The sequence below is a fragment of the Mercenaria mercenaria genome, chromosome 18 (genome assembly GCF_021730395.1).
Source record: "Mercenaria mercenaria strain notata chromosome 18, MADL_Memer_1, whole genome shotgun sequence".
Taxonomy (NCBI): domain Eukaryota; kingdom Metazoa; phylum Mollusca; class Bivalvia; order Venerida; family Veneridae; genus Mercenaria; species Mercenaria mercenaria.
In genome coordinates, this window is record NC_069378.1 from 23,734,669 (window position 1) to 23,757,597 (window position 22,929).

The 22,929-nt window shown below is 34.4% G+C and overlaps 3 protein-coding genes across 3 annotated transcripts; 2 read left to right on the top strand and 1 right to left on the bottom strand.

Moving 5' to 3' along the window:
- The first annotated feature begins 5,318 nt into the window (after positions 1 to 5,318).
- On the top strand, positions 5,319 to 8,044 carry LOC128550776 (carbohydrate sulfotransferase 11-like). The gene is made up of 3 exons (XM_053530527.1): positions 5,319 to 5,431; positions 5,960 to 6,015; positions 6,327 to 8,044. Exons 1-3 carry the CDS (start codon positions 5,344 to 5,346, stop codon positions 7,479 to 7,481), a joined length of 1,299 nt encoding a protein of 432 aa, XP_053386502.1. The 5' UTR covers positions 5,319 to 5,343; the 3' UTR covers positions 7,482 to 8,044.
- A 1,915-nt stretch (positions 8,045 to 9,959) lies between these two features.
- Positions 9,960 to 10,409, bottom strand: LOC128550509 (carbohydrate sulfotransferase 1-like). The gene has a single exon (XM_053529716.1). The coding sequence runs from the start codon at positions 10,407 to 10,409 to the stop codon at positions 9,960 to 9,962; it is 450 nt and encodes a 149-aa protein (XP_053385691.1).
- Positions 10,410 to 20,649: 10,240 nt separating this feature from the next.
- Positions 20,650 to 21,610, top strand: LOC128550779 (uncharacterized abhydrolase domain-containing protein DDB_G0269086-like). The gene is made up of 2 exons (XM_053530529.1): positions 20,650 to 21,183; positions 21,262 to 21,610. Exons 1-2 carry the CDS (start codon positions 20,996 to 20,998, stop codon positions 21,593 to 21,595), a joined length of 522 nt encoding a protein of 173 aa, XP_053386504.1. The 5' UTR covers positions 20,650 to 20,995; the 3' UTR covers positions 21,596 to 21,610.
- Positions 21,611 to 22,929: the final 1,319 nt, after the last annotated feature.

Genomic DNA, 22,929 nt, shown 5'->3' on the forward strand with positions numbered 1-22,929 from the left:
TATCCTGCTTTATTCGATAACACCAATTCATTATCAACACATTGTTGGGTGACTGTAGCATATGAGGTTTGATTCACATATCTATATCTGTACGGCTTTTAGAATAAAATGTTTGTTCAGATTTGCCATGAATATATCCCATTTTACATATATGTATTAAATACTTTGTTGTTTATCAAGTAGAATTTGCATGATGTTGGATCAGCTTTGTCAGCTGTCTTATAAAATAAAAACAGCCTTGCTATGAAGATGCTTTGATATGGTCTTAATAGTCACTGTGGCAGTTTTTACGAAGTAAAGTAATATAAAAACGGAAAACACAAAATCAAAACGAATCCGCATGTCATCATACCTTCCTTGTGTAGAAGTATAAGGTAGTAAATACGATCCTTTAAAAAAACACAAAGCAAACTCATAGCGAGCGAAGTCGGTTAGAATTTGTCAGCTCTTGATAGGCAACACCCGCCCTGCTCACTACTACTGTAACTCTTCATAATTTTATATCCTTTTCGATAATTTATTTTTGTTTTGTATTTCCGACGACTGTTTGTAATGCTATGATGACGAACTGCGCTGTATCTATAACCAAAGTTACGAGGGTCAATAATTTTTATATTGACCTGCAAACCATTTAAAAAGCGTTTTATAACATGACACCAGAAAGTTATTTTCACAGTTTATTGTTAAGGTTTTGACGTATTAGCCCAGCGATGGTGTTGAATACATACCGGTCATATAGCGTAAACTATGGACCAGCGATTTATATGATATAAGAAGTCTTATCATAAGTTTGGTCGTAGGGAACCAACTAAATTTCCATAGGCCCACACTGTAATTTTTCCTGTCATGGGACTTTCCTAACATTTAAACTTTTGATGCCACCTACTCAGGTTGAAAGAACTATCCAAGAACTATCGAAAAACTGCAGGAAATATATATGTTGACTATCACTTTTGGGCACTTTTTTCTCTTTGAACTCGGTTACCCATAGTCCGGCAATGATTTTTTTATTTTCATAAAAATGCCCTACTGATAGAACATGTATATTTCTCACACAAAATGCATCATTTCATATTATTTTAGCCAGTAATCATGGATTACAGTTTTATTTTATGAAATAAGATAGTTTTCAAACACATCCAACATATTTTGCACCAATGGGAGATCACTTTACATGGTAGATATATACTGCAGAATACCATATACTTTTTCAACCAATCAGAGGCCTCGTTGGTTACTTCCCTCTGACCTAAAGTGATAATCTTTCTTTTTTATATGAACAAAAATATTGGTCAAAATGATAAAATAGACATTTATGAACTGAAATATGATTACCTTTTCACTCGGATACCCATATGCTGAAAATCGCTGACAAAATTTTGGCATCGGGACCTGCCTGTGTTCTGAGATAGAGATAATATTTCATTTGAACCAAGAAAAACATGATATATCAACCACCATATTCCTATTATTTTACCCATATGGTTCAAATGAGGAATACGTACTAATAAATGTCCCGTCTTATTTTATGTTATGTTATGTGTATATTTTATGAATACGCTGATATTTCTGTCGACGGAGAGTCTATTTCTTACCCCACCCACCAACAAAATCGCGTGTATTCATAGATTTTGCACTTTATGCGCCTATCAGACAACATTGGGATGCAAGAGTGCAATCAAAACTGAATGATTATATAGCAATAAATGGTACAATCAAGAAAATTAATCAATTGAAATTTATATGTACATTACACGGAACCTGGGGAGCAATCAAAATAAGCACCTGACGTCCAGAAATTGCAGAAATTTGACTGCCGATGCTCCATTCTAAAGCCTGTATTAGAAAATATGACGTGCAGTACATGTTAAAAGTGTAATGCCACAATAAGTTATTTACGTTTTACCCGACTAGCAAAAACCTGACACATAAATCCTCATGAAGTCCCAAAAATAATGCAAAGAAGAAGGAAAATTCTCAAATGACCACTATTTTTAATGCCTTCTTCTCTTTCTGTAAAAGAAAAATTGCATAAAAAGGAAAGTACCATGCATTTATGTCAACGTGTTAACACAATCTAACAAAACATGTCATTGAAGTAACTCAAAATAAACGGAACACAGTTAAAATAAGTATTTTGCTATTAAATGGAGGTAATTCAGATTCGTATTATCCTCTATTGTCAATCGCAATTGATAAATTGTTCCCCTTTAGTGTAAAATATTTCTTACATAATTAGCAATGTGCTAACACAATTACGTGACTATATTTCAATAAATCAGCAGTGATTTTATCTATAAAGCCCCCTATGTATTGTTCAAATAAACCTTTGAAAAAGATACTTTTTTTCGATTTTCGAAAAAAGAACTGCAAATATAGTAAAAATGATATTAGCGACTGTTTCAAATACAGAGTTGTCTAAATTTTATACAAATTAACACAAAATGTATGAGAATGAACAAGATCAAGGTCCAGCTGTATCATTTCAGTCATTCACTGGGCTTCTTTTTTTATAAAAAAAGAACGCAATTTTAAATATTTTGGCCAAATAGTATTCATTTCTTGATTTTCCGATTTATGCAGAGTTATGGTTCTTGTTTTTGCTTACAATATTCACAATTGTGCATATTTAGACTCGAAATTCAGTCAAAATCAGATAAATATGCACAGAATAGCATCTACGCTACGGTATAGCTTTCTGGGGCGGGAAAGTACCTCCCTGTCACACCAGTACCAGTAGTAATCCCATTTTTATGATAATATTTCATGAAAAATCTATGTGAAGACGCGTTTTATGTTTTAAAAGTTTTAAAAGAGGCTCTAACATGCAAATAAAACACATTCAACGTGTATTTCTCTGCTTACAGCCACCGACATGGCATGGTAATATAGCAATTCAGGGTGCCCTTTAGGTCGTAGGGAACCAACTAAATTTCCATAGGCCCACATTGCAATGTTTCCTGTCATGGGACTTTCCTAACATTTAAACGTTTGATGCCACCTACTCAGGTTGAAAGAGCTATCCAAGAACAATCGAAAAACTGTAGGAAATATATATGTTGACCATCACTTTTTGGGCACTGTTTTCTCTTTGAACTCGGTTACCCGTAGTCCGGCAATGATTTTTTTTATTTTCATAAAAATGCCTTACTGATAGAACATGTATGTTTCTCACACAAAATGCATCATTTCATATTATTTTAGCCAGTAATCATGGATTACAGTTTTATTTTATGAAATAAGATAGTTTTCAAACACATCCAACATATTTTGCACCAATGGGAGATCACTTTACATGGCAGATATATACTGCAAGTTACCATATACTTTTTCAACCAATCAGAGGCCTAGTTGGTTACTTCCCTCTGACCTTACGATATAAAAACGTTTCTTCTATAACCAGACGCATTTGCATGATAACTTATCTGAAGTTCATTTAATACTCATATTAAGAAAGATTGCAAGGGTACAAATATACCTTAAAATTTGCTAGGCATTTATATCAATGTGCTTTTAAATTCAAAGTTATGTTATAAAAATATTGTTCGATCATTATAATGGAAAAGTCCAATTTGAACTCAAGTATCATTTATACATTTCGAAATAAAAAATAGAAAATTAATAAACTATCATACTTTTGACAAAAAGCAACTTACCTACTTTTTACAAGATCTTATAGATAGCGTGTAAGGGGATGTTTGTTCTATCAGATTACATGTTGCCCTTAACTATAAATCATCTGTTAACAGAAATAGCGAGAATTGGGTGTACCTGTAACAGACTGACAAGGCTGAAAGTGATGAACGTAATACTATATTTTCTACTCAGATTTTCACATTTTATGAAGGAAAAGGGTAGGAAAATTTTCAATCCTAATCCATCGATCAATTGTAAAAACTGGAAGTGTATAATACAAGAAGAACAACTCTGTATTATTTTATTTTTGTTTCGTTTGTTTTAACAAATCTGCAAACTGAGGTATTTCTGTGACATCAAGGTATGTTATACTCATTAGATAGAAGTTGGACATCTTTGAAATTGAAGATATGTTAACCTTTAGCCTGCTGGCGGCAAGTGATTCTGCCTTTGCGACCAGTGCAGACCAAGATCAGCATGCACTGCACTATTCGCTATTCAGTCAGTGAAGTTTTAATTAGCACCCCTTTAATCAATAAGTGGTACTGCCAAAATTGAATGATGGACCAGTCTATTTTAGAAATTTAGCAGGCTAAGGTATAAAGGCTGTGGCTTTCATAGCCAGATTGTATGTTTATCTGTGTAAAATTCTGGCCTTTGACAAAATTTGAAAAGTTATTTTGCAAAATTCTACAAACCTTTTGCATAGAAATGTTGTTGTGCTTACTAAAATTCCGTGAAAGTATTATGTAATCCATCAATAAAAAATGTCAATTTCCACGTCCGTTTTCTGTACAATTGCTACTTTCTTGAAATGGCATTACATGTAGTAATTGTTTTAGAGTGCACAAATGTCGAACGAAATTTAAAGGAATCGATACAGTACAAATACCATTTGCGCCCTAAATGTCCTCATCCAAAGAACGTTGAAATGCATGTATAAATTGTCAGTGTTTTCAACATTATATCATATTTATAAAGTGTGCTGTGATATAAAAATCGTCAGAAAAAGAGTAAGGCCAGTATGCATTCTGTACATAATCAATGCAGGATAATTCATATACAGTACATGTTTGGCTACTTGCACGTATCCGTTCCAAAAACTGACGAAAATACGGACACGGACACGGACAAGACTCATCTTTATCTTGAACACCAGCATAAACGCTTGCATTGCTATCACCTTTAAGATGTTTCAGATACCTTTTTATGTTTTGACCCCAAACAGCCGATAAAAGTACAGTATGACTTTGGTTGTGTCTGAAATAGCATCTTTAACCCTTACCCTGCTAAATTGCTACAATGAACTTGGAGAGTACCATTAACTGTAAAAAGGGGTGCTTACCAAAAAGATACTGACTGAATGGTGAACAGTGCAGATCATGATCTATACTGGTCGCAAAGGCGTAATCAATCGTGTCCAGCATGATACTTAATTTAAGGTTAACACGATTTTGTACTTTTTTTCATTACAGCCCCCCTAGATTATTGTTCATCTGTGTGATCAGATAGCCTCACAATCTTTTCAGTAGCTTTTATCATTCGTTGATTTGTTCATGGCATTAATCTAAAAGCTATAAATAATTTTTGTGTGATCAATTTAATGTATTGTATTGGCATTGCGATAACATAACTGATATCGAAATGAATGCATTTTTCTGAGTTGCATTTTGTGAGTGGGTTAACAGTCTTTTGCACACGGTAAAGATGTTTCGTTGCACTAAAAGGAAGTACTTTTGTATTTTCTGTCTTGGTTTAATCGCAGTCTTATTGTATGTGATTTTGAAAAACAACGGTAAGTTCTATATGACTTTTACTTTGTCAGATAAGATTAATAGCCTTTGATAAGTCTTCAACCGTATAAACGGTGTAAAACATAACTGATGCAATGGAATATATCTTCGACGACTGATATCTGTCATTTCTAGTCGTTCTGTCGCCTTGCAGATCAATATCAGACCGTTTTATAGTCTTGTAATTTCGCCTCGCCGCAACGACCGGAAGACGACAGTTATGCACGTGCCAATATGGAACATGGAGTCCTAAAACTTTTGATATTCTTTTCCTGTCGTTTTGTTGGGCACAATTTAACGAGACAATAAAATAACTATAAATTTATCGGAACCTAACCCCACCCTCCCCCGACACACACACACTGCCGGAAATAGCATAAAACGCTGCAAAAATACATTGCTGGCATTCTGCAATACAGCTGTAACATTATCAAACAACTTGTTTTTATATTTCATAGTTCATATAGATTCGTAATACGTTGCCTAAGATAAATCTAGACAGAAAGTAACCTTAACATTCTATTATACAGATAGTTCGGCACTAGTGGACAACAACAGAAAGCGCTGGACAAAAACTGAAACAAAGGTAAGTTAACGAACAAAAGTAATATAATTTGTTTTTTTTTTTGGTTATTTTTATGTACAAAAAGTATATAACATCCAAGGGTAAATAAAACCCTTTTAGACATTTTAAGGACACAGTTAAAATAAACACATGAAATGAAATTCAAACGTAAACGTCAATTTAGCGCTAAAACCTGTTGAAATTTATAAATAAATGCATTTATAAGAAACTTGTATGTACATTAATCCGCTACCAAACCAGTGAAACGAAACAAAATTACCTATCTTGAATACAAAGTTATTAAAATTTTAATTCTGTGTGGGATTTTTCAGTACAAACATGAGTATCAGCGATTTCACGAAAGGCAAAGGCATTTACGGAGTAGATGTCTAGAGGTTTTAAAAAACAATGATCACACTGCGTGCGAAGATCAACAAGAAATAAAAAGCAATTTGAAATATGTCAAAAAGAGGAATGTTTTATACTGTTCTATTGAAAAAACAGGAAGCACATTTTGGAGAAGGATTCTACACATTGCAGGTGGTTGGGGGAATACTTCAAACCCAACGCATATAGAGATTAGCAAGGCATACGACGGGAAAGGTGGTTACAGGCGCATGCAAAATAAAACATGGGAAGAAGTTGAAAACCTTTTTAAACATACGGAACCAATTATGTTTGTTAGAAACCCTTTTTCTAGACTTTTCTCCGGCTGGCTCGACAAATTTTATTCTCCAAATGTGTTTTACTGGAATGAAACTGGCAGAAATATTTTAGAATCACAACGCCATGTTTTGGACGATGATTCCATTCGGTGTGCTTCGAATGTCTCGTTTGTAGAATTTGTTAACTATACTGTTCATGAAATACTATCAAATGAGTGCATTGATGGTCATTTCAGCTCAATGTACAGCCATTGTTTACCTTGTCATCTGTCATTCCGTTACATAGGAAAATATGAAACAATAAAAGAAGATACAGCTGCTCTAATCGAATTATTGGATCTAACTGATACGGTAAGGTTTAATGATTTTGAGACAGACACTGTATTTGATGCCATAATGGACAGTTCTGGTTGGGTATATAAGCATAGGGAAAAGGTAGTCGCATGTGGTGTGTCTTTTTCATGTGCCTTATTCAGAGTATGGAGCAGGCTGCAGAGCAGAGGTTTTATAAGTAAGAAAATGGATTTTCCTTATAAGACAAAAGAAGAAATCAACACATTGAAACAAGAACAATTTGAACGGGATTTAGCTATGGCACACTTTGAAAGTTCCCCACAAGACTTGAAAAACAACAGACATGAAGCTTTACTTCAGGCTCTGAAAACTTTACCGGAAGCAGTTATAAAGAAGCTATTGTTAGCTTTTGAAACAGACTTTGACTTGTTCGATTATGACCGTAGGCCTCTCAGTTTTGCTGAGTCAGGAGATACCGAAATATCTGGATTTACGTATTTCAGCAGTTGTCCGCAACAATTCAGATAAATATGGACTGAATGGAGATGACATTGAACGAGATGTTTACATTTTTTTAATTCCTGCCACTTACGAATTAGCCACTTGTCCGTGGGATTTATACTTAAGTTAATAAACACGGTGATTGTTGCATTAGCCAGAAGCGTAAATTATGGACTAATCAATGCTTAAATCATCACAGCGAAATTATGTTAACGTCACGTCGACGTGATATTTAGCGCCATGTATGCATCAAGAAATACCCTTTCAAATTTGATAAAATATATAAGCATGTTTAAAACAAAACGTTACATTGCACAACTGTCTTGATTGATTTACAAACATACTGAGTTAGTTATTCGCTTTACAGAATAATTCGCCAATAGTTTCGCTCAAATTGAGCTCTTCCGCAAGATAAAGACATTGAAATATGTCTCTTGAAATGTAAAATCGAACTTACGTTGTTATAATTTCAGTATGATTTAATTAAAGTTATGTACGAGGGGCGTTCAATATGTTGTAATGTTACTCCGTATGTAGTTCCGTAACCGCTGATTATTTTTAGATGCGGTTTTCGGTACATTATAGAGCAATTTATTGGCAAGACAATGCTGTATAAATTATAAAAATCGGTCGATTCAAAGTAAAAATATAATAATTTGAGTGAGGTGTACTCGGGTATACTGGACAATTTTATGTCCAAAATATTGAGATTGTGTTATGCAATTCCTTGATTCTACTATTCAACAACTAGAACTATAGTTCAATTTTTAGTTTAAACAGATAAAACAAATCATGATCTTCACAAAAACATATGAAAACTAAGATAAAAAAGTTTATAACAGTTTTAAATTTAGTGTGTATATTTTGACTCGAAAAATGATAAGGTAGGTATAATAAGCCTCTGCAATTTTGTCAGGCGCGATAATCATCGTTTAAAAAATAATTGCATTTTAAATTGATACTAGTATCTTAATTCTCGATTGCGAAACTAGTTCTTACAACTTTGATTAATGGCTCTCAACACCCATTCCAGGGGAAATCAACCTCAAGTTTAGATTTTTTTAAGTTGTGTTGTAAAATTAAAAATGCAATAAATAGTTTAAAACAAACGCAAACTCATCACAAATTGCTGTACCTCGTTGAAAAAAATGATAGAATTTTGTGATTTTACAAGTTATTCTATTTTTCTGAGACTCTTGATGCCCAGGACACACCTATATTATAATTATGCTCTAGTAGACCTGAGTACACCTCACTAAAATGATTATATTTTTACTTTGAACCTGCCGATTTTTATAATTTATACAGCATTGTATTTCCAATAAATTGCTCTATAATGTGCCCAAAAACGTATATTAAAATAACCAACGGTTACGGAACTACATACGGGGTAACATTACATATTGAACACCCCTCGTAGTTTTCAACTCAAGCTAGATAGGACAAGCTATTATTCTAAATCCCCTTCATGTTTTGGTCATTTTAATGTTATATCAATAATCAAAACTGATCTTATCTGAAGGACACTGGTGGCTACGTCCTGACTGTGTTTATACCCAATGTAAACTGAATAAATACACTTGAACCTCAAAAAACCAATTTATAACTAATCGGTGCTTATTAGTCCGTATATCAATTGGCGGAAGTTTTTTCGTGTTTATAACGATAGTTTTACAGCACACGATCGACTGGGATTGTGGGCTCAAGGATAATAATCTTCGATATGTGTGCACATAGTTTAATTCAAACATTGTTTCTACGATACAATGTTACGAAATAATTTTGCATCGTTGTAAAAATCACTACATTATCATTCATTCTTGAAAATCGTTCTATTCCAGAACAGGACGAAAATTACTGTATACTAATATTTTTACCTCTTAAACTAAGAGGCTAATAAGAAAAGAAAATTTAGTGTTGTTGAATATGCGTGCATAAATGCAAAGTAGCTCCGGCCATTTCAATTACGTTCTAAAAATGCCCAAATAATGCCTTTTCAACTTTAATACCATTGGCAAGTTTAAGGTAATAGATAGCAAATTACGTTTCCTTCATATGCGATTCCGACAGTTTCCATTAAGAAATAATTTATAGCAAAAGAGTGTTTGAACACTTATTTATGCACGATGGGCGGTTATACGTCGGGCGTAATAATTTCACGAGGGCACAGCCCGAGTGTATAAATAGTGTTAAAATACGGTTTTGGTATAAATTATTTCGATTCTAATTTGCCCTTAATCTAAAACAGTAGATAAAATATCGTAGTGCTCTTTCTTGGTCGCAACAAAAACATTGACGTCCCCGCACGTTAACGTGACGTCATTCTATTGTAAGAGTGTTTTAACAGAGAAAAGCATATTAGAATATTATATAAGGTATGTGGGTGTTGAGCTACTTTACGTCCAAAGAATGCCGAAATGCCTAAAAAGGATACGTAATCATACGAAAATTGCCGAATGTCATTACAGGTCCACAACATTAATTATTACATTACAACTCTTGCTTTCACACAAATCCGTCAATGCTTGATTTCCTTCTGGAAGGCACACTCAGTGAACTAAGTTGTTCCGTAGAATTCATTGGAATAAATCCAACCAAAGTGTACAGGTCTTTGCAAAAATAGTCTATTACTTGGACCTTGAGTAAATCCATCTTCATTCTCCAGGATGTCATAAGTTCTATTGCATTATTCCTTGACGTACCAAAATACTCAGAATCTGCCGTTTTATTAGCATGTGTTGTTTGATAAATCCACTGAACAACTTGTTTGGTCATTGTCATGTTAAGAAACTTGTAAATATCTCTTGCACCATTTATTGGCCTTTCAGTTAATGCTTCATAAATTACAAGTTTTAACCTCTTGTGATAAAGTTTCTGAAGTTTCATATGCTGAATAACGTCCTCGTACATTCGACTGCAAAGGTCTTGTGAATGAGTAAAGACTTCTCTTGCCATTGAAAATTCCGAGGATCATAGACGTGACTGAGTAATAGCTCTTGGATCTCTAATTAAATGAACAATTTTTAGATTCGACCAAAGTTTCATCAAAATATCCGCAAGTTCCATTGATATCCGGATTGTTTTTATAACACGATGAGTTGTAGAAGTACAGATGGGTTCCATCTTTATGAGACACGAATTGAAAGTTGTTGTGTTTTTACTTCTGCATTGGAGAAACGTGAGTAACAACATCATGATAATTGAATCGACTGCCAATGTCTGCTTTGCGACATTTTTCACAAACGAATTCACTGACATCTGAAATTAGGAAAATCAGGTAGATAAGTGCCATTAAAAAATCAAAACTCCTTGTTTTTAGCTCACCTGAGCACGAAGTGCTCAAAGGTGAGCTTTTGTGATCGCCCTGTGTCCGTCGTCGTCCGTCGTCCGTCTGTCCGTCGTCAACAATTTGACTGTTAACACTCTAGAGGTCACAAATTTTGCCCAATCTTAATGACACTTGGTCAGAATCTTACTCTTAATTTAATCTTGGATGAATTTGATATTGGGTCATCTCAGTTCAAAAACTAGGTCACCAGGTCAAATCAAATGAAAAGCTTGTTAACACCCTAGAGGTCACAATTTTGGACACATTTTATTGAAACTTCGTCAGAATGTTATCCTCAATAAACTCTTGGAGGAGTTTGATATTGGGTCATCTCGGGTTCAAAACTAGGTCACCAGGTCAAATCAAAGGAATAGCTTGTTAAGACTGTAAAGGCCACATTTATGACTGTATCTTCATGAAACCTGTTCAGAATGTTAATCTTGATGATCTCAAGGTCCAGTTTGAATCTGGGTCATTAAGGTCAAAAACTAGGCCACCAGGTCAAATCAAAGGAAAAGCTAGTTAACACTAGAGGCCACATGTATGATCTTATCTTAATAAAAGTAAGTCAGAATGTTAATCTTGATGATCTATAGATAATGTTCAAATCTAGGTCAGGCGGGGTAAAAACTAGGTCACTAGGTCAAATCAAGTGAAAAGCTTTTTAACACTCTAGGGGTCTCATTTATGACTGTATATTCATGAAACTTAGTCAGAATGTTAATCTTGATGATTTTTAGGTCAGCTTCGAATCTGAGTAATGCGAGGTCAAAATCTATGTCACCGGGTCTAATAAAACGAAAAGCTTGTTAACAGTCTTAGAGGCCATATTTATGACTGTATCTTCATGAAACTTAGTCAGAATGTTAATCTTGATGATCTTTAGGTCAAGTTTGAATCTGAGTCACGGGGTAAAATTAAAGGAAAAGCTATTTAACACTATAGAGGCTACATTTATGACTGTATCTTCATGAAACTTAGTCAGAATATTAAATTTGATGATCTTTAGGTCAAGTTTGAATCTGGGTCACGGGGTCAAATTAAAGGGAAAGCTAGTTAACACTTTAGAGGCCACATTTATGACCATATCTTAATTAAACTTGGTCAGAATGTTAATCTTGATGATCTTTAGGTCAAGAGGTCAGGTGAGCGATACAGGGCCTTCATGGCCCTCTTGTTTATTTACAGATAAGAAGTCAACACTTACACTATGCACCAATGCAAGCTCCACTGTTATACCGAGGCAGTTGTTTCGTAACTATAGATATGATTTCCTGATTTGATATTAATAAAGCAAACTATTCTGAGACATAATTTGTGAAATCACACATAATTTTTGCAAAACATACGCCTTTAGAGCAAATATAAAAGTATTGCAGTTAAATCAAAAGCTTTATCACAATTATCTCCTAATGACGTAAACTAGTAAGCTTATCTGCAAAATATTTATATGGGGTGAAAGCCTCCGCGCTTACATTTTAATTTGTCACAAGTTTAAAAGAACAACTCAATGCATTCATTTGTTTGGTTTCCTGATATACCCCTAAATATATCGTCTGGTGATGGTGGGGCGAAGTGGAGAATGATTATTACATTGAATATGCATTAAATGCTGCCAGATATATTTGTGGAAGAAAATAATGAAGTATACAGAAAAGTTAATCAAATATAATTGTAAATTAATTAAATTAACATTTCGTAAATATCTCGAACGACATACAAAATATTTACATAAAAACCGAAACTATTTAACCATGAATAGTTCATACTTATTCTCCGATTCAGTCAAATAAAGGTATCAGAATTAAGGTTATCAACCCTTGCACATGGCCTTACGAACAAGTCAACGAATGTCGAAATTTGAAACATATTTTAAGATTGTGATGTTAGTTTTCTGAAGTGTAGACATATTTAAATGAAACATCATTGAACATTTAATCAGTATGACATTTCTTTATTCATCAACACAAAGTCAAAGAAAAAAAAACCTGGCGAACCGAACTATGAATCATTTTCACATTTCATTTATGATTTGTCTACTTGGTCTGCGCTGTTCGCTTTTTAGCTAAATTCAAAGTACAGAAGGGACATTATTAATAGAAATGTATCCAAGAGTAATGTACCAGCGTTATAAGAAGTGCGGGATGATATGGAATAACTGTTTCAAGTCTGAAACCAATCCATAATCACAAAAGTTCCGCCAAGCGGAGCAACATACGCCCGAAGTTTTAAAAGCAAAATTTAAAAATAACGACTTTTAGTGGGAGGTGTGCGGTGGGTCGTGCGGGAAGGGAAACAAGGGTGTGTATTTGCTATGGTAGTAAAATGACATTAAAGGGCAAGAAACTTATTTTTCTTGTTTTCTAATGTGGGTGAGAGTAATAGGTTGCTTTGCTATGTAGATTGTTGCCTTCACAACATCGTCTATTAACCACCTGCCTGTATTCCAAGATAATACCCTAAATATTTTACGTTATTCTCTAAACACCATAATGATTTCGTACTTCAGATCTGTGGTTAATTACTTGGAAATGTAATAAATTAGCTTACATTTACTTGACATTTTATCAATAAATTACAAGTACAACTATTTTGGAAAGTCATTAATCAAATTACAATTACATTCTTATGTAATTAATTACATTTCAATAACAAACCAAAGATCTATATAAACAACTTTCATTACTTCAAAAATACATTACAGTCAGTTTAAAATCAGTTATAATTACAAAAGGTTTGTAAAATCATTATCAACAAGATTATATTTTTTCTTCAATATCTACGATTACTCGTTATTTTAAGATGTGTAAATGATTAATGTTTTTTTTTTATTTTCATACAACACTTTAAATTCTAAATATTTATTTTTTTTGTTCTATTTTCATAAACACACATTTTGCATAATTGCTCTAAATTTTCTCTATGGTTTTGTTGCATTTTAGAAACATCAGGATTTCACAGTCCATGTCATAACGAGCATCTTCAGTCGAGATATATTAACAATGTAAAATTTACATGCTAAGAGTTTCAGGTCAGGGCAAGTTTGGTCAAAGCAGGGAGTTCGTCAGAGCTACTTTTCCAGTACTGAAGAGGGTCTGGAAAATAGTTCCAGTGAATCTTCAGCCAGATATATATCAGCCCCATTATTAGTTTCAGACGAGGTCTCCTTTTGCTTGTTCTTGGTAGAAAGCTTAAGATGCCAGTAGCAGGTTTGTAAGCTACTGCGGAGGTGACTTGGAATCAGCTGACATATAATCTGTGCTGGAATTCATTTTCAGGGTGGAGATATTTTGTTCTCTTTCAGAACCCGATTCACACTATGACAACTTAAACCATGGCTCCAATATAGTGTCATATAATCTTCATTTTCCCTTGTATTTTGAAAGTCGTTTGTTAAGTGATGTTATCTGTGTTTTATCATTGTATGTATGTGCATGCCATAGTTTTAAATTGTGTCTTACGTGAAACACACAAAGGAAAAGTCAAACTTGCAATAACTTTTTTCTTCTTTTTCTTTGAACCGCCAATGTAGATTCTTCAAAGGCTCTGAGAATTACACATTATCTTCCGGAAGTATTCGTTCATAAGATGTCAGTTTATGAGGATAATCCAGTGTCCTTATACACTTCCAAAACCGATCACAGCATAAAAATGAGAATTTTAGCTACCTGTAGAAGTTTCTCTCTTCACAGAATTTCCGATGCAAAGGCAATTTTCTAAGCATATGACTGATAATACTAGAGGCGTTTGAAGTCAGTTTTTTTAATGATTTCCACATTCACCTAGACCATCTTTAAACAACAGGCTGTAACGAATGCGCCAAATTTGGAAGCATTGTCAGCAACAATATTTGAAATCATGCATCTAATTTCAAAGCCGTCGAAGGTGTCCTAATGCTTTTGGCGAATCGACAAGAATTAACCTTGACCTTGCTCAACTGATCTGGTTCATCCACCTATCAACATCCCAAGTTTGAAATAAATGCCGTCCGTCCATAGTGAATAAGTTATGTTCTGGACACTAAATTAGACGGCAATATTTGACCTTTGAGCTGAAACAGTGACCTTGACCATAAACCTACAGACCGATTAATGTCCTATGCCTATTGTCTCTTCACTACCTACGTACATGCTTAGTTTGAAGTAAATACTTTCTCTTGTTAATAAGTTATTTTCCGGAGACGAAATACCACAGACAGATTTTACCTTTAAGCTTAATATGTAACACTGACCTGTGATCTATAGACCCGATTTATGTGCTCTGCTGTCATTACCATCTACCTACATGACAAGCTTGAAGTCAATAACTTACATGGTTGTTTAGTTGACATGCTGTGTTGGACAGTTTTGATCTTTGAGTTCAATTTGCAACTTAGACCTTTGACCTACAGAGCAGTTTCAAACTCTCAATGGTAATAAATCATGAACTGATTCTGCTTTAGTGATGGCCCTTGTGTCATACGATAAGGACCGACCTTTATAAGTCCACCAAGTTATAAAAGAGGAAGGCTTAAGGTTCATTCAATCGGAAAAAGAGTCGGTCTAAATAATTTAGATTTGCGGGTATGTTTCTGAATAAGTTATAAAAAATATACACCAATAAATTTGTCTAGGAACGGAGTATACGAACAGATAGGCAAACTACGATTACGTCTATCATAAGTTGTACGATGAAGACTTTGATAACAGAATTGGACTTGTTTTTTTTTTTCAAAATCAAGGGCTGCTTCAAAATACTTCCGGAGTCCGTTTCAAATGTATTAATAGACAGACAAGACATGTATCTAGTTCCTGCCACTCTTTATATAACCCTTATTGTTTTCAAAAGCTCTGACGATTTACGTTTAAAAATACTAGTATACTTTAGACTGCTTCAAACAATTGTTTTCATCGTTCTTTGTTGACATGACGGACTACTTTGTAGTTGCTATAAATATGAATATTGCACGCAGAAATTGTGTCCGATCCCCGTCAATTAACAAGAGCTGTCCGTAAGACAGCAAAGCTCGACTATTCGAAATATTGTCCCAGAAGCAGGAAAATATTACCCAAAATGTTAAATATCAAAAGAGTTTTAAGTTCTAAAGGGGACATAATTTGACCAAAATGCATATCAGAGTTATGGGACTTGGTGCTATCAGCTAGGTTTATAACCCCGAAGACACATGTGAAGTTTCAATTCAATATCTGCATTAGTTTTGGAGATAGTAACTTGCATGTAAAACTTTAACCAGATTTTTCTAAGTCCAAAAAGGGACATAATTTGCCACAAATACATGTCAGAGTTATGGGCTTTGACCCAGTGAGGCTGGTAATTGATCTAGAAAGAGACAAAATAAGTTTCAAATCTATTATGCCTTTTGATAATAGCTGTATGTACTTGCAGGCAAAACTTTAACCAGGATTTTCTAAGTCCAAAAGGGGGCATAATTTGACCAAAATGAATGTCAGAGTTATGGGACTTTGTACTTTCAACTAGTTTTATAACCCCGAAGACTAATGTGAAGTTTCTATTCAATATCTGCATTAGTTTTGAAGATAGTAACTTGCATGCAAAACTTTAACCAGAATTTTCTAAGTTCAAAAGGGGGCATAATTTGCTCATTGACAAAATACATGTTAGAGTTATGGAACTTGCCCCAATGAGGTTGGTAATTAACCTAGAAAAAGAAATAATAAGTTTCAAAGCTATGTGCCTTTAAATGATAGCTGTATGTGCTTGCATGCAAAAACTTAACCAAGGTGTGACGCCGACGCCGACGCGACGCCTGGGTGCGTAGAATAGCTAGACTATTCCTCGAATAATCGAGCTTAAAAAGAGGATATTTTTCACGCCGTTTACCTTAAGGGAGAATTTTTTTATCCATATTTTCATTCAGAACAGATGTTTTAGATCCAGTAACACCTATCCAACAGTACAGTAAAAAAGTATTTCAAGAAAAACTAACAGATATCTTTTGTAAAAATATTGTTGGATTATGTCTAAACGCAATTGTTAGTACAACTACTCAAGACAAAATGCAGTTGCACAAAATGCGTTAACAAATTTAAGAGTAGCTTAATTAAAGGGACACATGAATTCAAATTTGTTTAATCTAAAACCAAAGGCTACTGATATCTTATGTCTTCGGTTTTGTATCTCATTAACGCGTTTTGGTGCTATTATATAGCCACCATAAGTATTTTATAGATACTGTCTTTTAAACACTTTATTTAAAATGATGAAAGCAGCAATCGATTTCAAACGAATGTGCTATTTTTATACATCGATCAACCATCAGTGTATTCAGAACTCTACAGAAACACTATTCGTCGTTGAATAAAATCATTATTTGGAGTTTATATGCGAAGGAATTATATCACAAGGACGCAGTAATCTTTCAAAGACTGAAAAAAATTATGTTACATTTTATAGAGATAGTCGAGAAGAGTCCGCGGTTTCAAGGCGAGTGATAAAACTGACTGAGAGGTGAAAACATTTCATGTCATAGAATTATACTCCGCACATATAAGATAGCATGTTTATTCAACATATTCTAGGTTTACATACAACTATGAACAATGAGAAAAACATACGCGTTTAATGTTAAAGAAAGAAAATCATATAGCGAGGCAAATAAGGAATGTAGAAAAGACATAAACTAGAGCTATTAGTTTAATATGATACATTCTAACCCGACCTGATTTGAAATAAGACTGAAATTGTGTGTTTGAATGCAAAACACACACAGTTTGTACGTCACAATTATTATGTCATAGCGTCAGACGTCATAGCTTCGCGATCTAAAAGAAAATAACAAAAATAAGGGAAAGGTTTGGTGAAAACCTTAATATACAAATGTATGTAGACAATAATCCAAGCTTATATGTTAGAATCGAAATTATAAATCTAATTTAGCAATTTTTTCGTCTTGAATAAAATCATGGTTTTTCAGCAGAGCCCTCTTGATAAATGTTCTAGTTCCTTCGCATCTGAACTCCAAACAACAACAATTAACTAAATGAGATACATATTGTTTCTCACGTAGAACATAATCTGAAGCTGTCGCAATACTTTTAAATGTATATAAAACTCATTACAAAACATAATAAGTAAGGGCCGATTTCTCGGAAGCACAGAGCACCAAAAACACAGCCCCAGAGCCCTGCATTTACATAGCAGGCCCACAACAAAAAGAAGCTGTAATGGAAAATATTTCAGACGGGTTGTTTCAAACATCCAACAAGTACATATTAAATTATGCTAAATATTGATGGAGTGGAAGGAAACGGCAAGGGGCGAAATGGGGTCGGGGAGGAATCCGATGGGGAAAGTTGAACAAGGACGAATAAACAAAGGAATGTCATGTTCTTTAAAAACAGTCGCACTACAACGTAAACAACAATAGCGCAGACACTCATGTACCACAGATAAACACACAACTACAATCAACTAAATAACATAGAAAAACGAACAAGCAAAACATAAGAAAGCAGTAGGGCACCGTTATAGACTCACAAGCACTGTCACAAATTGACATACGGGCCTTATTTTATATGTAGTGTAAATGCAGGTATTGCATCATCTTTTTGTAAATTTTTGAGTTATTGAGGTAAATGTCAGATTTCACGCATGAAATACCTCTCATGTTTTTCTGTATTTCATAACTTAAATTTCCATGTAAATTTCATTAAATTCTGTTCAGTAATAAGAAAGTTGATATTTTATAAACTTCAGTAATTCGTGTTTTTATCCCCAAAACCACTATAATGGGCCTCAAATTGTCAATTTAAATTCGCGCCAAAGTAGTTAGATTCCCCGGCTATATCGTGAATCCCGTGAAAATAGAAATAGTAAGAGTCCACGGCTTAGCCGTGAATCCTATGAAATTTAGTATTTGGCGGGACATTATCCTTTAAATAGACTGGACTAGATATGCCTTGCGCACACCACCTTACGACTTTATAGACAATCTAATGTCTGAATTATTTTCTTGCTAGAAATTTATGCTCGATCGAGGTAAGAAATTTATTTGTTAGATTTTTGTATGATTTTTGCATTACGATTTTTTTTGGTAAATTTTTGTTCATTCTACAGAATTCTGTAACATTTACTTTTCGGCATGTGATTTTAGCTAGTTTCGGTATGTCAGGATGATTTATTAAATTTTTCAGACTTTTGTAAATTATTTAGAAAAAGGAATCTTAAATGTTTCGTTTATATAAGATGTAAAATTTATACTGAAATTTGTATCGTGATAATTGTAAAGCACTGTTTCAAAAACTTATGTCAAACATTTTGTTAATTATGGAACGCCATTACTGCATTGTATTGTTATGTATAAATTTATATGGCAAGTCTAGTGCCATGTTTGTAATATATTATTGTAATTTGTAATTGTGTGCCAGTCTATAGCACATCTAATTAATGTCCGTTGTAATGTATGGCATTTGATATTATATGGATGCCAACTATGATATAACGTTTGATTTATATTGAATTTTGTTAATTTGTAGTTGTAAATAATAGCTGCAGTTTATCATGTCCGTATCTATAATGTTTCATCATATACTTTTCATATCATTTCATACTTTAACTTTAGTCTTTTAAGTAAGTAATCTTGTAATATGGAAGTAATAAGTGACGTATTTTAATCATGTGACGTTTGAACTTAGTAGCACATTGTTTTGTATAAGTAGCACGTATTATTTATGGGAGCCTACGGAGGTATGGTGTACCCAAAGGAGCAGTTTTATGCCCTGACTTATTTGTTTTGCTATGGTGCTTACCATATGTTATATATTTTAGCTTCTTCCGCCAGACGATTTTTCCTGGTGATGTCATAACCCGGAAGTACAATACCCGAGGTTCACTTGTCTTCACTCGCCTGGATGTGATATTCCCAGCGCAGAGCTTTCGTCCCATGGTTGTGCCGTAAACCGCAAAGACGATGATTTTTGTTATCCTCTGAAGTCAGCTCAGGGATGCAATCACCTACCACCATAGGGAGCCAACACGGAATCAACGTATTCACGGTTTAAAGGGACTAGAAGATATGTTGTCATATATTGTTTGTGCTACTTAAAGTTCACAATTGAATTAAAGAACTGTGTCACGTCAGATTAGAATGGAATTTAAGAACTTTTGTATCTAGAGATACTGAACTTTCTTTTTTTTTTTCTTTCTTATAATCAGTTTTTTTTTCTTTTCATATCTATTCATTGTTAATAATCATCTTTTGTAAATAAATTTGTAAATATTGAAAAGGGTGTTGATTTGTTCTGATGGTTACTGTCGCCGGTACGGCCTTTCCTGTCACAATGGTGTCAGAAGTGGGATTGGTCGACCAGACACAGTAGCTATTCGAACATTATTAACACCCATTTAACTGCAGCAATAATTTGTAAAGATTCCTCTTGTTTTGTTTTATTGTTACACATATAATAGTTTTATTCATTTTTCAGAGTGACGTCTTACCTCAGACAAGACAAGACAGATCTGTAGCTTCAGCTAACCAGCTTTTGTGGTCACAGACTGATAGACAGTTGTTTACGACACTTGGATTCTGGGGTGAGTTCGTTCCTTTTATGTTTCTTTTGGGTTTTTGTGTCACTCTATGATTAAGCCATCATATATCTGTGCTGAGAGTGACCGCCCTTGACAAGGAGAGTTATCCTACTCACTCTTAATTGTGCGTCGCCCTACTTCTCCCAGTGATCCTATTTTGTATTAGTGTACTGTATACATACCAGATACAGTATTTTACTTTGTGTGTGTTAGCAAGATTGTTTACTTGCATATACTTTTAACCTACTCTTATGTTTTAGTGCTACACAGTTGTGTTATACCTATTCTTTATCTTAGGATAAAGCACTTTGGTTTATTTTGTTTTATTTTGTTACACTAAAGTGTTAACACTAGTTACAGTTGATTGATATTTGATAAGGTTAAGGTATTGTTACAGCCTACTGTCACTGTACTTTGTTGATTGTTGCCTATGCAACCTTGATTGACACATAGTACTGTTGCGCAACTTAGTGTATTATTTTAGTGAGGACGTTTTGTGTAGTATATACGTAGTGTATAGTACTTTGTTTTGGCTTCAGTGGTAACTGTATAGCCTTAGTGTAAACTAGTGTAGTCTAGTATTCCCTCACGTTTGTTTAACTAGTGTCTCAGGTTGTTATAGTAGCTGTTGTACTGTAGTGTTATATAGTGTTAACGTAGTGTAATCATGACTAGTGTAGTAGAGCTAACGAAGGTAGGAAAAGAGTTAGGTTATGAAGGAGAGGAGTTACGTAACTTTGTTAAGGAAGAGCAGGCTAGGGAACGTGAGGAAAGACATAGTAGATTAGAAGCAGAGAAAGATAGGTTAGAAGCAGAGAGAGAAAGAGATAGGGAAAGATTAGAGTTAGAAGCTAGGTTGCAGAAAGAAAAGATAGAATATGAACGACAAAGTAGTTTAGAAGCAGAGAAGGAAAGATTAGAATTAGAAGCTAGGTTACAGAAGGAAAAGATAGAATATGAAAAACAAAGTAGTTTAGAAGCAGAGAAGGAAAGATTAGAAGCAGAGAGAGTAAGGTTAGAGTTAGAGGCTAGGTTGCAGAAGGAAAAGATAGAATATGAACGTAAGTTAGAACAGGATAAGTTAGAAATGGAAAAGGATAAGTTAATGTTAGCTAGAAAGTTAGAAACAGAGAAGGAGGAAGCAGAAAGTAGGAAATTAGAAACAGAGCATAAGTTTAAGACAGACTTAGAAAAGATGAGTAAGAAAAAGGTAAAGGTTAAGATGTCTCCCTTTGATGAGAAAATTGATCCATGGATGCGTACTTGAATGTGTACGAAACGTACGCTGTTGCGCAGGATTGGGATAAAGAGATATGGTCACTTAACTTACCGTTCCTTCTAAAGGGTACGGCAAGAGAGTTTTTGATAGGCTTCCGTTGGAAGATAGGAAGGATTATGATAAACTGAAAGCCGCTTTGCTACGTCAGTTCGAACTCACTGACGATGGCTATAAGAAAAAGTTTAGAACTGAGAGGCCTCGGGATAATGAGACCTTGTGATGTTTCTAGCCAGAATAAGTAGATATTTAGATGGTTGGCTTAGATTGAGTAAGGTAGAGAAAAACGTACGAAGGATTGTTAGATTTTATTCTTAGGGACCAATTTTAGATGTATGTAATAGAGAACTATACCAGAATTTGAGTAGTAAGAGGTTAGTTAAAGCTAAGGATGTAGCAGAAGATGCAGATTTGTTTGCAAAGACTCGTGGAGGTCCCAAGTATGTCGTGAATCGAACCAATAAGGACCGGAGCTATAAACCATATGAAATACCTCAGAGACAGTATCCTAGTAGTCGTAATGTAGGCACTAGTAATAGAGGTAGTAGCAATGTTGCTAATAGAGGTAGAGGTTATCAACCCTTTGGTGTACTGAAGTGTTATAAGTGTGGTCGAATAGGGCATAGTTCATATTACTGTAGGAGTGGAAAGTACGGCGGTAACAGTGCTAATGCAGCAGCAGAGTTAGAAGTAGAGCAGGAACAGGAAAGTAGTAAAGGGGAGAATAAAAATAGTAAGGAAAGTAGAAATAGAGATAGAGGCCGTGACCGATCTAGGAGTAGAGGTAGAGGAAGAAATAGAGATAGAGATAGGAGTAAGTCAAGTAGGTCAGAGAGTGGAAATAGTATTATAGAACTAAGTGATGTTGAGGAGTTAGGTATGCTTAGTGTAAGTACATGTCCTACAAAACCCGGTACTTGTAATGGTAGGGATGTAATCGCTATGCGGGATACAGGTTGTACATGTGTGATAGTGAAACGGGACTTAGTAGAAGCAAGTCAGTTTTTAGAGAAAACCCGTAGATGTAAGTACATAGATGGGAGTGAACATAGGCTAGATGTAGCTAGAATAGATATTGATTGTCCGTATTTCAAGGGTACAGTAGAGGCGTTGGTTGTAGATAGTCCTACCAATGATGTTATAATTGGTAATGTAGAGGGAGCTGTAGAACCTCAGTTTAGTAGCTTAGCGTCAGCAGTAGAAACTAGGGCGAAAGCCAAAGTTAAGAAGCAAGTAAAGCTTAAAGTTCCGTCTCAGATTTTAGATGTATCTAGAGAGGAATTCTTAGAAAAGCAACAGAATGATAGCACTTTAGATTTGTGTAG